General features: G+C 40.0%; 1 protein-coding gene across 1 annotated transcript; it reads right to left on the bottom strand.

Moving 5' to 3' along the window:
• Positions 1-2,638: 2,638 nt before the first annotated feature.
• On the bottom strand, positions 2,639-6,127 carry barhl2 (BarH-like homeobox 2). Its single transcript, XM_049587999.1, has 3 exons — positions 5,235-6,127; positions 4,269-4,494; positions 2,639-3,269 (listed from the first exon to the last, which is right to left on the bottom strand). The coding sequence occupies exons 1-3, from the start codon at positions 5,782-5,784 to the stop codon at positions 2,957-2,959; spliced, it is 1,089 nt and encodes a 362-aa protein (XP_049443956.1). The 5' UTR covers positions 5,785-6,127; the 3' UTR covers positions 2,639-2,956.
• Between the last annotated feature and the right edge of the window lie 7,552 nt (positions 6,128-13,679).

Consider the following 13,679-nt stretch of genomic DNA (forward strand, 5'->3'; position numbering starts at 1 on the left):
TACATCAGTTGGAAAAAGTGGCAATTAAAGTGCCCAACAAGGTTCCTTGAGGCAAGAAGAAGAAGAAAACGACTCTCTAAAGCCCATCTGTTCTGGATAATATGCGCCATGTAAAAGAAAGGCCTAATCCTCTTTATTCAAGTCTGCTGCCCTTTTTTTCCACCGGTGATTGTGTTTTCTCAAGTATTGCTCATCTTCCCCAAAAACACTCCGTTTGGCCTCAGCAGCGAATTCACAGGGAGTTGTAATCCAAAAAAAAACCCATCATGCTCTATCAGGTCTAAAATATTTTACATATCATGCGTTTTTACGCAAATAATATTCCGTTTTTTGTCTTTAAACTTCACCGAGCATGACTCAAAATAATAAAAGTACTGAAAATAAAAATAAATTCATTCTGCCATTGATCGAAACGCAGAAGATGCCAGTGAGCCTCGCTGCCAGTTTAATTTAAACTCACTGTGGCCCAGTTTAAACTGACTGAAAGCTGCTTCGTTTGGAGACATACCACAAAAATATACAGACAAAAAAATCTGATTATAGCAACGCCCAAAATTACCAGGTACTCTGAGGTGGTAGCAGCCTATTAATTCAGTGCTGCTGTACGGCTTAGGCTATTATTAATGAATTGGAACAGCCCGCACAACCGCCGACACCCCCACCCCTCCCACCCGCAGAGTGCAATAAATAAATAATGCTGTAGAAGTCATGCATATGAACAACATGCGTCGGCACTATACTGCAGTAATGGGCAGAAGCTGTAGGGTCAATATGGTAGGCTAATATTTTTCAACACTGGTGATATAGGCCAGAGCTGTTTTCGCAATCACTGCTTTACAAGGCCAGAGCGATTTATCCTCCAACAGCGCGCTCTCCAAACCTTCCTCCTGCAGCCCGACGCGCCTTCGCTCTGTTATCCATAAACCCTGAGATTTAATGAGAATGGATATTGTAGTTAGTGTAATTACTCTGCGTGAGGAGCGCGCCGTAATTGTGCCGTGAACACTCGAGCCAGTGATAACTCCGGCCCTGGCAATTTGGTTAAACGGAGAAAAAAACGCGTCTAATGGCTGCAGTGAGTCCTTAAAGGTGCTGTCCGTGCACGCTGCAGAAAGTGAAAGCAGCGGGACTGTTTTGCACTAAATGACTGAGAGAGGTGTCCATGCAGTGAATGACAAGCAGACGGCTTAAACAGGCTGCATTAACATGTGTTCAAAGTATTAAGACGCAGCTAAACTTAAGCCTGTGTTTACTGCTTCTCCTGGCAAAATGACACTGCTGCCATATGTATTCATGTGGGTTTACACCACCGCTTTGCTAAGGAGATTTTTTTTTTTAATTCCAGCATTAAAATGCAGCCGCGTTTTCTCTTAAAATGGCAGGAATGAAAATATCAGCAAGAACAAAAAAAGAAGGCGCTCATAAACTCTTTAGAATTTTATTTCTAAAGGGAAATAAAAATCAAAGGTAAAATAAAATATGGCTCCTGGATGTTTGCATGCATCCCTCATCTTTTTATAGACCAGCAAAGGTCAATTTGGCTTTACTGTTAATAAGCGATGGTTTCAAAGAAAAGAAACCCAAACAAACGGGCCCCGAGGCGCTAATTCACACGGAGCGCCTCCCCGCCACATTCTCCGGGGTGCGCGCTTATGGGAGGCTAAATAAAATCTAAGTATTTTGATAACATTTAATTTCAGACGCGCGCTGTGTTTGTTTAGTTTTGCTCCTGAACGCACCGCAGCACATACACATCCAGAGAGTCGCTCCACATAAAGAGAATAATGCGTAATATCGCTCCAAAAAAACATTAAAAACAGGATTTTAAAAGGTGCAAAGCAGGATGATGCCAAACTGCAAATTACGGAGTGATGCACAAAATATTATGACACTGAAAAAATACCATAATGTGCTTTAAGATTAAGATCAATAGAGATTATCCCCCCTCAAAACTTCCTGAAACAAGTTCACCAGCGCCTATTGGTTATTGAGAATGAGCAGATTATCAGCAGCTTCTTTTTTTCCTTTCTTGCAGGCTTCTTCTCCTGATCCTGCGCCTGATCGCTCACGCTGAGAAATTCAGGCTTATTGTCTGCTGTGCTCCCAGGGAACAGCTGCTAAGCCAAGGCCACATTCCCAGTATATACCCGACTCATCAAAACCATTCATCCCACCACCAATCAGCTGCTGCGCATCCATATGTATATGTGCTGGTAAACATAAATATAAAGGCGTGGAAAGTGACCTCCAGTCGGTGAGTTTGAAACTAAATGAAATATCTTTCAATCTCAGCACCATATGCTCCTGTGGCAAATTATTTACGTTGATCCACTTGTGTCATAAAAATTATGTCAAGATCCAAAAAAGGGTGGAGTGAGATTATCAGGGTTGGACAGCACTGTAATTATTAAAAGTATTATGTCAATATAATTATTACAGAAAATGCTTTTTATAATTTTTTTAAAACATAAAATTTTACGTTATTTGGAAATACCCGGTTTACAACGAATAATGTGTAATTCAAAACTCCAATTTTTCTTGTATTAAAGTTTGCGTAAAAATGAAATTTGAACTCCAGTTTGAAGAGAAGCGCCTGCAAATTCAATTAGTATCATTACTTCTTTATTCATTCCGTTCTTCTCCATCTAATAAACTTTATAAGTTTATTTGCTAATGTAAGTGTATTTGTACAAAAGACAAACAAACAAACAATCAGACATGAGCAGTCCTTGTTGTGGTTCTGTCCCGGCCCGGACAGAGAGTCTTTCGGACTGGGCTTAGGCTATCTGGGCCTATATTAAATACCTCCTTTACTTCTGTAAAATGTCTTTAAATGTGTCTTTTTGGGGGGGAGAGGGGGAGAACAAGTCCTGCAATGTGGTTCCGATGCAGTTACTCACATCACGTGTTCAACCAGGTTTCTGGTTCATCGTCTTTGCTCGTCTTGTTTCGAGTTTTATCGCGGGTGCGGTGTGCCGGGCATGGGGTTAGACAGGGGGTTTAGTGCCGGTTGCCCCCCCGGCCCAAGGCCATGAATGAGCACCCTTGGGACAAGAGGTCTCTGGAGGCTGGGATGCGGCGCGGTAGGAGTCCGGTACATACTGCTGTACATGGCTGCGGCCGCCGCGGCTGCCGTCGTGCTGTCCACGGTGCCCAGCAGGCTCGGGTGGTAGAAATAGGGCGACGGGAACATTCTCTGTAAGGCCGAGTAGTTTCCTGCTTCAGCCAGGAGCTCTAATCCGACCGCCGTTTGCCTCTTCCACTTCGTCCTGGAAATCAGATCAAAATACAAGAGATGAATTATTTAATCAGTTCGCTCTCGCGCTAATTCCCCAAACGCGCCCTTAATTAGTATGCACAGGCCTAATTATTGCAGGCACCAAATTATGGTTAAGGTTTAATTAGGCAAAAAAAAAAAAGAAAATATCAAGACAAGTCGGATGTTCGCTGCAAACTTATCAAAGCTTACATTTCTCACCTGCACGAGGACAGCAAACATATGCCCTATAATAATAATAATAATAATAATAATAATAATAATTTGAAGGGTCGCAGGTGAAATAAAAGTTGCAGGATTTTAAAAGTGTGGAAAAGTACCGAGGAGGCAAAATATGCATCAGCAAAAATATATTCCAAGATATCGTGGCACTTACAAATTAAATAATGCATTTAATATTTTTAAATATAATGTACAGTGCAGAAAGCAAAAGGTAAAGGCAGAAATTCTTCACAAAAATTAAATTACAATGTCAGTTTTTTTTTCTGCAAAACAAAACAAAAAAATAGGTTTATTTTCATTGACTATTACTGAAGGAATTCAGTAAATAAAACGCAGGTGTATTTTATTTTTTCCCCTCATATTACAAGTGTTGCAAATCATCGGCCTTTACGCACAATTAGAATAAAAAATAAAAGTTGTCTGTGTTGTCTCTAGAGAGTGTGCGTGGATTAGAAATGTTAAGTAAAAGGTAAAGGCCTGGGAAATGTGTGAAATATGAATATGGCTGTCTGAAAAAATATTCAGCGACTTAAATTAAAATAAACTGCAGCATAAATCAGAGACAGAAAATGTGTCGGTGATGATTCTTTAACTTTCTCTACGTGTAATAATTTCTTTATAGATTTTTTTTAATGATAAAATGTCCCAGTAAAGTTCCGGTTTGTTTTTACACTGCACATTTGGATTATTGGTGTTGCTGCAGCAGCGTCTGTGTTTGCTCTGTCTGTGTTTGTTGTGTCTGCCCCTTAATGACGACGCGGTTACCCACCGTCTGTTTTGGTACCAGGTCTTGACTTGTGTGTCTGTCAGGTTGAGAGCCGCGGCCAGGTCCATGCGGTCCTGCACGCTGAGGTATTTTTGTCGCTCAAAGCTCCTCTCCAGCTGGTTGAGCTGGTGGTCGGTAAAGGCTGTCCGTGCTTTGCGAGGCTTTTTCGTGCGCATCGGTGGACTGTCTCTGCTACTGGAGATTTCCCGGTCGCCTTCTTCTTTAGTCCCTGAACACAGAGGTGAAACAGCAACAATTAGGGCCTGCTTGGATTTTGAAAAAAATAAAAAATAAATCTTCACCTTTAAGTGCCCAAAATTACATTTACTCTCCCTCTCAATACAGAGCCCATTAAAACAACCAAAAATAACCCCACGCAGGTGTGTGCTCAGCCTCCACGCCTCCAGTCAAACTTTCCCCAACTCTTATAAATACTTTGCTCCAAGTGATGTACTCACACACACATACACACACACACACACGTGTGGCACAAAAGCAAAAGCGATAAAAGCAAATGTGTGTGTATTTGTCACCTGAAGTTTTTTGGTTCTTTTCCTTCAGAAAACGAGAAATCAATATGTCAATCCATCTCTATTTGTAGCTGGTTTGCAGTGCACCGTGATCCCCCCTCTAGGAAGAACAATAATCTCTCTAATTGACCCACTAGGGAGGCCCCGCGCACGGGGAAAATCACCAGGCTTACATCTGTTTTCACATCTATTAGACTAATAAAGGAAGCTGGAACTCAGACAAAGAGTCAGACAGTAAAACAGTATTATTTTGTTTATCATTTTAGTAATTATTATTATGTCTAGCTGGGTAGTTTTATTATTTTTGGTTTGTATTTGCTTTTGTTGGCTACTGTTTTGTAGCCCATAATAATCTATCTATCAGACTGTCATTTTCTGTAAAAAGCGGATCTTTAATAAATAAACTGTCTGATTTTAATGATCTTTTCTGGGCTCTTACCGTTGCATTTCATTTCACTTTGAATCTCGTCTCTTTTGTCCAACTTGCCTCTGTTTTCGTCTTGTTCCAACTTGGGCCTGAAGCCGTCCGGAGCCGTGGCACTTTCTGGTTTTGGCGTGTGATGGGGTGAGGATACACTGGTGCTGTAAGGTGCGCAGGCTGCCAGCGGTTTACTGTCGCCCAAAATGTCTTTGATTAGAAACGAGGAGGTGGCAGTCCTCGGGGCGCAGCCGGCCCCGGCGAGCGGCTGCTGCTGAGGCGACAGCGGCAAACTCTGCGGCTGGTTGTGGTGATGGTGGTGATGCTGAAGGCTGTCCTGGACCAGATGCGGATCGGCGGCGTGCTCCATGGTGACCGAGATGGGGGATGAGGGGGCTGTTCCCACAGTGTCTATCTCCGAGCATGGTGACGGGGTTGCCTGGCTCCTGAAATCCGCTGTCCTGCTGTCGCCGAGCCGGAAATCTCCGTTCATGAGCACGGGGTTACCAGAGTTAGAAGCGCTGGATAAAATAGTGTCTATCCCAAAACTCGACCCGCTGGATCCTTCCATATTAAGAAAGGAGTGATGAAGTCTTCATAACAACAGCGAGATGCTTCTCCTCCAGAAGAAAGTCAGCAAAAATTAACTCGGAGTTGCAAAAAAAACAAAATGAAGTTGAGAAATAAACCCAGGAGAGGAACAAAATCCAGATTACAGGCGGCTCAGACGCTCCAAGATGTTACATTCAGGGAAAATGCGGAAAAGCAAAGTGTGGGTCTGCGTAGTCCACGTCGCTTTTTGTGTTTGGATATTGAACTTTGTGTTAAAAGTTGAGGCGTATAGAGAGATATACATAGGGCTGACTCCTCGACATCAGGCTCCCCCTTTTTGCTGCTAATCGCTCCAGTGTTGCTCTACAATGACTTCCTATACTGACGTCACGGCCCACGGCGAGGGGGAATTAATATTTTCTCCTTTATAATAAACACTCGACGCCTTTTCTCTCGTCCCCCCACCTTCCTCCGCTGCCATTGGCTCACATCCTGACCGGCTCCGGCACCTCACCAATCAGGGAGTTGTTTCTTTATCTAGACAGTTCAAGCCAACCATTGAGTTGAGTTTAATTCTGGGATAGCTCTTTAAAAAAAAGGAGGAAAAGAAAAAACATGCGTGTGCTTTAAGGCCACGCTGTAAACATTTTTTATGTGAAATATCCGAGCTGCGACAGAAAGATGAGGAAGTGGGGAATAAAATAAGAGGAGAAATGAAATTATGAGCTTAAACAATTTGATAAAGTCAAACAAAAAAGGCAGATATCCACAGTGGTTGTTGTGCAGCTGCAGCACTATGGTAGGATCAAATATAAATATCTTTATTTTCACATATCAGTGATTTTTTTGGAGGAATTCTGGCTCAACTTTACGCATGTGAGCTGTGCGTAAAAGGCGCAACTGTTGCCATGTTTTAACTTTGTCCACCTGAATTTGAATTTTAAAAAATGTATGTGAGCATGAGGCCATGATGCAGTGTCACGGATGGCATCTATCTTTATGGATATATTCTCAGAGCCGCGAGGTCGACATATTTAGGAATGGGGAGGAGTGCTGGTGACTGTCATGACAGCGCATCTTGTTAATAACCATGTCATCCTAATTAGTAAAGTAATTATGAGGTGCTAATGAGCGTTCAAAGGTAGTAGGAATTCAGTACTTCTCCCCCCCCACCCCCCCACCCCCTTCCTCCTCCTCGACGCGGATTTGAAGGATATGCAGGAAAATGTGCGGCGCGTTCAGCTGACAAAGTGTCTGCAGAGAGGCTGCACTTGTGTGTGTGCGCGCGCGCTCTCTGGATGATGTCTGTTCATGGGAAATGTCACTTCTCACAGATAGGTGAATGTATGCTCGTGCTGCACTTTTTTTTAGCGGACGTGAAATTTTCTTTCAGATGGATTTTTATTCTTCCTCCACAGCCTCCGCACTTTAACCGGAATCTGAGGATGAATCATCGAGCGGCGTTATTTTATTATCATTGTTTTTCCTCTTCTTCTTCTTCTTCTTCTTCTTCTTCTTCTTCTTCTTCCTCCCCAGCAGGTTGATAATGACGATGATGATTATTGATGTGAGGCGGATGAAGATTTTATGCTGCTCAAAAATCCGGATCTGTAGGTTTGTTCCTCATTTAAATTATCCATTTCTTAAATTGCAATTACCCAGGGACTTTATTAATTAAAAGGCCATTTATTAATTTCTATTCTAACAGTCTTTGCATGCAGATATTAACAAATATATTACAAAAAAATCTTATCATAATATAATGCTTTTAAAAAAGTCTTTTAGATTTTTAACCTTGTTTTCTTCGATTTCTTTTTAATTTATTTCTCTACAGTCACACAGGGCTGCAGCAGAAAATGAAAATGCTGAACTTTTATTAATAATTTAAATGATATGAATTACAAGCTGTAAAGCAGAAGACTCTAATTATTTATATTTTGATTACTAACACATGCTGGTGTTTTTGGCACAATTAAATGACAAATTAATTTTAATTTCAGCATTTAATTAAAGGGAAAATGAAAGAGTGAGTTTTCTATCAGGCCTTACACCGACTAAAATAAACGAGCATCTTTTACTTAAATGCTCCAAAATGCTGCAGTGAGGGAACTGAGCTTTTATTTCTCTAACCTGAGCATGAGTCCTCTCAGTGGAGCAGATGCAGTTAAAGTGTGAGCACAAGGCGGCGACAAAGCGAGTGTGCGGCAGTGAAGTTCAGGAGCAAACTGAGGCCTCAGCTGCCCTTTAATGAGCCCGCTGACTCCACACAGCCTGATACTGAATTAATACAGACTTTAAAATAATTACCAAGCGGTCAGGCATTGATGACGTCTCCAACAAAGTGACAGCCACAGATTATAACAACAACATGGCGCAAATATAAAAGACATTATCCCCAGCAATTAGAATATCCTGTCCACATGCAGCCTGTAATCAGGCCCCTTTCTCAACCTTATTCCCTACAAATCGCTCAGATCAGATCAAAGCGATGCTTAAACTTGTCAGTCAGTGTGTGTGTGTGTGTGTGTGTGTGTGTGTGTGTGTGTGTGCAGGGCGAACAGCCGCAAACAAGAACAATCAATCGCTTTATTAGCTTTAAGGCGCCGCGGGAGCAAATTGAATGCGACCAGTTAGGCTATCGTCTTATTGGCCTCAGCTGATGGTCGATGATGGGACAGTGTAACAGTGGCTGGCACCATATTGATTCTCTGGCGGCTTTGCGTGTAAGCTGTCACTTCACCGCTGGCGACCTTTAGGTTGCACAGTTGCAGCGTTTACAAAGAGACACCCCGCATTTAGACTGTCAATCAGTGCGAGGGGGGGCACGCTGGACCAGAGACGGAGGAGAGGCCGGACAAGTTTGTAAAAAAGGGTTTAAAATAAGGCTGGAAATTATACAGCTGGATGTCCCCTGCTTTAATCATCACAGGCTGGAGGTCTCATGTATTTAATTACACCAGCACCAACGTCATGAAGAGCAGGATCCAATCAGGAGAGATGAGAGATTATTAAGGGATCTGTTGATTGGTTATGATGAAAATATGAAAGCAGAAAAATTATTTATTATTAGTGTTTGACTGATTTTTTTTCTCACCAATTAAAAACACATTTAAGTCTTTTTTTTTTATAAAATTGCTTTTACATTTCTAAGGGCAGTAAAAAGCAGGCTACTTTATTTTTTTTTAAATGGAGTTTGTAATCTATGACAATTACTAAAGAAAAAAGTCCCAGTTATCTAATATCGACAAAAACAAGACTTAAAAATCATAATTTTTTGATCAGACATATAATAATTAAATAAGAAATAATCACATTTTAATAGAAGTTTTGTTTTATACAGAAGTAGCTTGAGATGATTGTAAGTTTTTTAATTTTTTAGGAAACTTCTAAATCTTTGTTGGGATATTCTAAATTCTGACACAACTGAACCAAATTTGACTAATTTGTTGGGACAAACTTCACATTGTGATGGTATGAAAATGGCCATAGCAGTGGCATGTGTGTGCAGGGTGTGGTCTAATGTCTGGCTGACCATCCCATCACAGTGCTGCTGTCTGTGACAGATGGTCGGGGTATTACGCTGATTAAAAAGCTGAAAAAGGACAAGCTGTCTAACGGTATGTCCCGAGTCAGAAGATCATAGGAGCTAATCAAACATATCACCCACATGTCTCGTCTGTTTGCTGGTCGATGTGTAAAAGGAGGAACATGGTCATTAAAATGCTAAATGTTTTACTGTCCCTGTGTCAGAGTGTGTGTCGACTGGCTGTCAGAATGCACACCCACAATCCTAAAAATCAAATCCCTTCAAATCCTAAAGTGTGTTGGTGCAAATCACTCTGCTGGAATGAGGACGTGAAAAATCCTCCCAGACTTCAAGATCATTTTACACCTGCACACACTGAGGTCTTAGTGTCCTGGAGTATGTGACTCCATCAAACATCACACACCTCATCTTTGTTTGTGCGTCATTTCCGAGAGGTCGGACCGGAAAGCTGACAGTGAATGTACGGTTTAGAGGAGCACCGATGGAAACTAGGTGGTTACACCACTTCCAAAATATCCAATAGTCCCCAATAGACACAGAAGTTCAGGGAGAATTAAACACCTGCACTGCTGTCAACACAAAACATCTTGGTTAACATCATGCTGGTGGCATGTCTGGATGTTGGTCACTGAACATGTGCTGGAATAAAATTCAGTGACTTTCATTAGTGCTTTGTATCTTTCATGTTTGGCCCAGAAACAAGGCCCATCAAAGGTCAACATTTCTATTTCCTCTCAAACTTTATCAGGTTTTCGTCTCTGAATATCACCCCATCCACACATTTGGCTGTCTGCCCTTATGTGTCATTTTCAAAGTTCCAAAATCCCTTATTCATCCGAATGAGTCACACGCCAAAATTCAAATCACTGCAGAAGTGACTATAATGCAAGGGAATGTACACAGCCAACGCACTTTTCATTTCTTTTATAACTGCCTGGATTATGTCAGGTTGGGAAGTGACTGCTGCACTGACCACTAAAATTTGACTTGCTATTTAACCTTTTGTTAACCAGATGAGAGCCAGTTGAAATAGAATCTCCATTTCAGTGGTGACCTGGCCAAGAAGGCAGCAACACATCAATTATGTGCACATAAACTACATCACAGATGGTACAGAATTAAAACTCCTGTCCACGCATCAAACGATGAGGCTCACATATAATACAACACAGACAAAATGGCACTGAGACATGACTATATTGTCATGCATTGTCACAAGATCAGCTTATGGTGAAGACTTTTGTTAACTCAAGTTTAAAACTGGTATAAGAGATGAAGCAGTCGAGTCTGAGTCCAGCCTGCAGGTCTCTCAAAGACCAAGGGTCGTAACAAAATAACAAAGGAAACTGTTTTCTCAACTCAGACCAACTTCAGTGATTCTCTGAGGTAAATCTGTGGCAGTTTACTTAACTTGTGTTTTAACTCTGATTGTCTTTAGTGAATCTAAATGCAGAATACATGCAGGTATATCAAATATAACACAGAGGTGAAAAAGGTGACAAAGCTGTGAACCCTCTAGGGGCATCTTTTTGTTTAAATATCTGATTTAAAATGTGGATTTCTAGTCCAGTTCAGCATAAGGATGAAGGATAAAATGCACCCTAGAAAGATAGAAATTCCAGGAGCTTCCCCTCCAAAGTTCAACTATGATTTAATTCATCAAGAAAGTTTTGGCAACACTTTATACCCTCATTTAGCATGAGTAAGTAGCACGTAAACACTTAACAAACCCATTATAATGTAGTTGTAGTCAGGTACAAGGACATTTAAAGTGTTTATTAATGTATAACTTTAACAATGTCGATGAGCACATGTAACTGCTGTATAAACAGTTACTGAGCAGATGCAATGGCCATGGAAATATTAGTTTGACAAAAATAATAAATTTTAACTCAAGGTCCATTTATTTGATTTGTCCTGGGGCTTTCAATCACATCCAATGGCCTTTATCATTTTTAGATGGAATTTGCTCAGATGTCATAAAGAGAAAGGGAAGAAGTATCCATAAATAAAGCAATTTTAAAAATAAATACTTAGGTAATAAATACAATAAATATAATACTCATATAGTACAATTAGTAGATATTAGGGCTGCAACTTATTTAATGAAATGTAATAAAAATTACACTAGTTACACAAATAGTCGCAAATGGGCTTTAAAGTTCTACAAAATATCCTTTGTTGACCAGAATTTATCCAATCTGTTTTAAATAAAACTGAAGGAGCCCACCCTGCATCTTCTGAAAGCTCAATCGACGTTGTAACTGCACAAAGTTCGTTCTTTCTCTTTTCAGAGAAACACCTTAGTGAGGTCATTTTAAGGAGTTTCCTCTTCAGTCATATCTATTATTCCAAAAATGTTTATAAAACATTCTGTGAACAAGCGTATAGATCTCAATCATGTCACCTTATGTTTTAATTTATAAGGACACCCAACCAAACTTGCAAATTCAAGATGAGATCTCACCAGGTTGTTATATAATGGTATAAATATTTCTTTGCATACAGTCTGAAAAGTTGTTCGGATTATCACGAGCATAGAGTTTACCTGTTTAATTTTTTCTGAGTTGTGCTTGTGGAATTCACATAAACCGTCAATTACTACACCTATATTTCCTCTTCCGCTTGCTGAACCACCATATCTCCAACCGCATAATTACCACTATCATCATTTCACTTCCCATTGTGTAACTGTTCTGGGTTTAATTTCAGCAACTACTGATCACACCAATTTCTCCTACAATGGAGATCTTCTTGAAGATGGGTTATGCCAGTGTTCCTAGTAATTATTCTAAATACTTTTTGTGTCATCCACAAAAAGATATGCATCACATTGTATCACACTTAGTAAATCATTTATATAGACAACAAAGAGTTAGGGGCCGAGCATGGATCCCTGTGGAACTCCAGAGGTCACTGGTTTCCAGCCTGAAGTGCCACAAACTTATGATTATCTTTCAATCTATTGATTATTTTCTTGATTAACTGATTAGTTGTTTGGTCTATAAAATGTCTGAAAAAGGTGTTAAAAAAAAAAAAAAAGTAAATCAGACCCAAAATGACGAAAAATTTGTTGGTGATTAACTAAATAATTGAAAATTTATTGATTAATCACTGCAATAGTAGTAATAATAATATAAATAAATACTTCATAACTCAAAATCATATTATATTATATATTATCAGTTAGCACTGCTGATTATCAGTTAGCACTGCTGATAATTACATTAATAACCCTTAGAAATGACTTAATATTTGCTTACAACAACATTATACTGTGTTATATACCAATTGATAAATATTAATATACTGCTTCTATACGCTAAATGGAAGATGGAAGGGGCTTACAAGTCATAAATAACGTGTTACAAGGTTTAATTAGTAGTTTAATTAGTTTCTGTTTTCATTATAAATAACTGGACTTGTCCACTATTGATTTAACCTGACCTGGATATTCTAGTTGCCTTCACAATTTTGCATCCTGTCATTTGCATTTCTAACTCCAACTGCCAAACAAGTGAATAACAAACTGCGCACACGTCACAGTAAACTGATGAGTTCACACCACGTCAGTCTTTTGTAGTTTTTTGGAGCATATAAACTGTTAAAAGAGCGAGTGCTTTCAGCTGCACTGTCAGTGTGGCGGATGTTGGAGGGGGACATTCACACCAATTACTCAATTTACAAGTATATTAGTGATGAGATTACACATGCAGGACAACATACTTCTCCTCCGGCAAATGGATAACATTTTTCATTTCGGTGTGACGGAGAGAGGCTAAGATGATGCGATGATGGGAATCAAATTTCAATGCCAAATTACATCCCAGGAGCTTTGGAATTAAAGGTTGCAGCGTGAGAGCGATCTGACATTTAGGACGGACATATTGTATTATTTCAACCTCTAAACGTCATTTCCACTCATGCAGTAATGAAACATGTGACATTCAAGTTCAATTTGAAGCGCACATTGGTATTATTCTGTGCCATACAATTCAAAAAATGATAAACCAGGAGGGAGAGTAAAGTCTGCTTTTATTCATTGAGGGTAAGAACACTGGGCATTAACATCTCCGGTCTGCTGTGAGAATAAAAGATCCTAAAAATCTGTATTATGAGTAAGTGTTTTTTTTTTTTTTTTTAAATGTTGGAGAGTCAAATAAAGCTGCCATGACAAATATTCAAGGAAAGCAACATCACTGCAAAGCATTCTGTTTTCCCTCCTCCTGTCTGAGGTACATGATCAGAAATACTCAGGGAGCGGAGAACACATTGATTTGAATGTGTTCCAAACGCAGACTGGCCCTGACAAGGTTGTTATAACAGTCGGAGGGGTCTATACAATCACTTAATTACCAAAGCTGTCA

This window comes from Epinephelus fuscoguttatus, linkage group LG10 (genome assembly GCF_011397635.1).
Source record: "Epinephelus fuscoguttatus linkage group LG10, E.fuscoguttatus.final_Chr_v1".
Lineage (NCBI taxonomy): Eukaryota > Metazoa > Chordata > Actinopteri > Perciformes > Serranidae > Epinephelus > Epinephelus fuscoguttatus.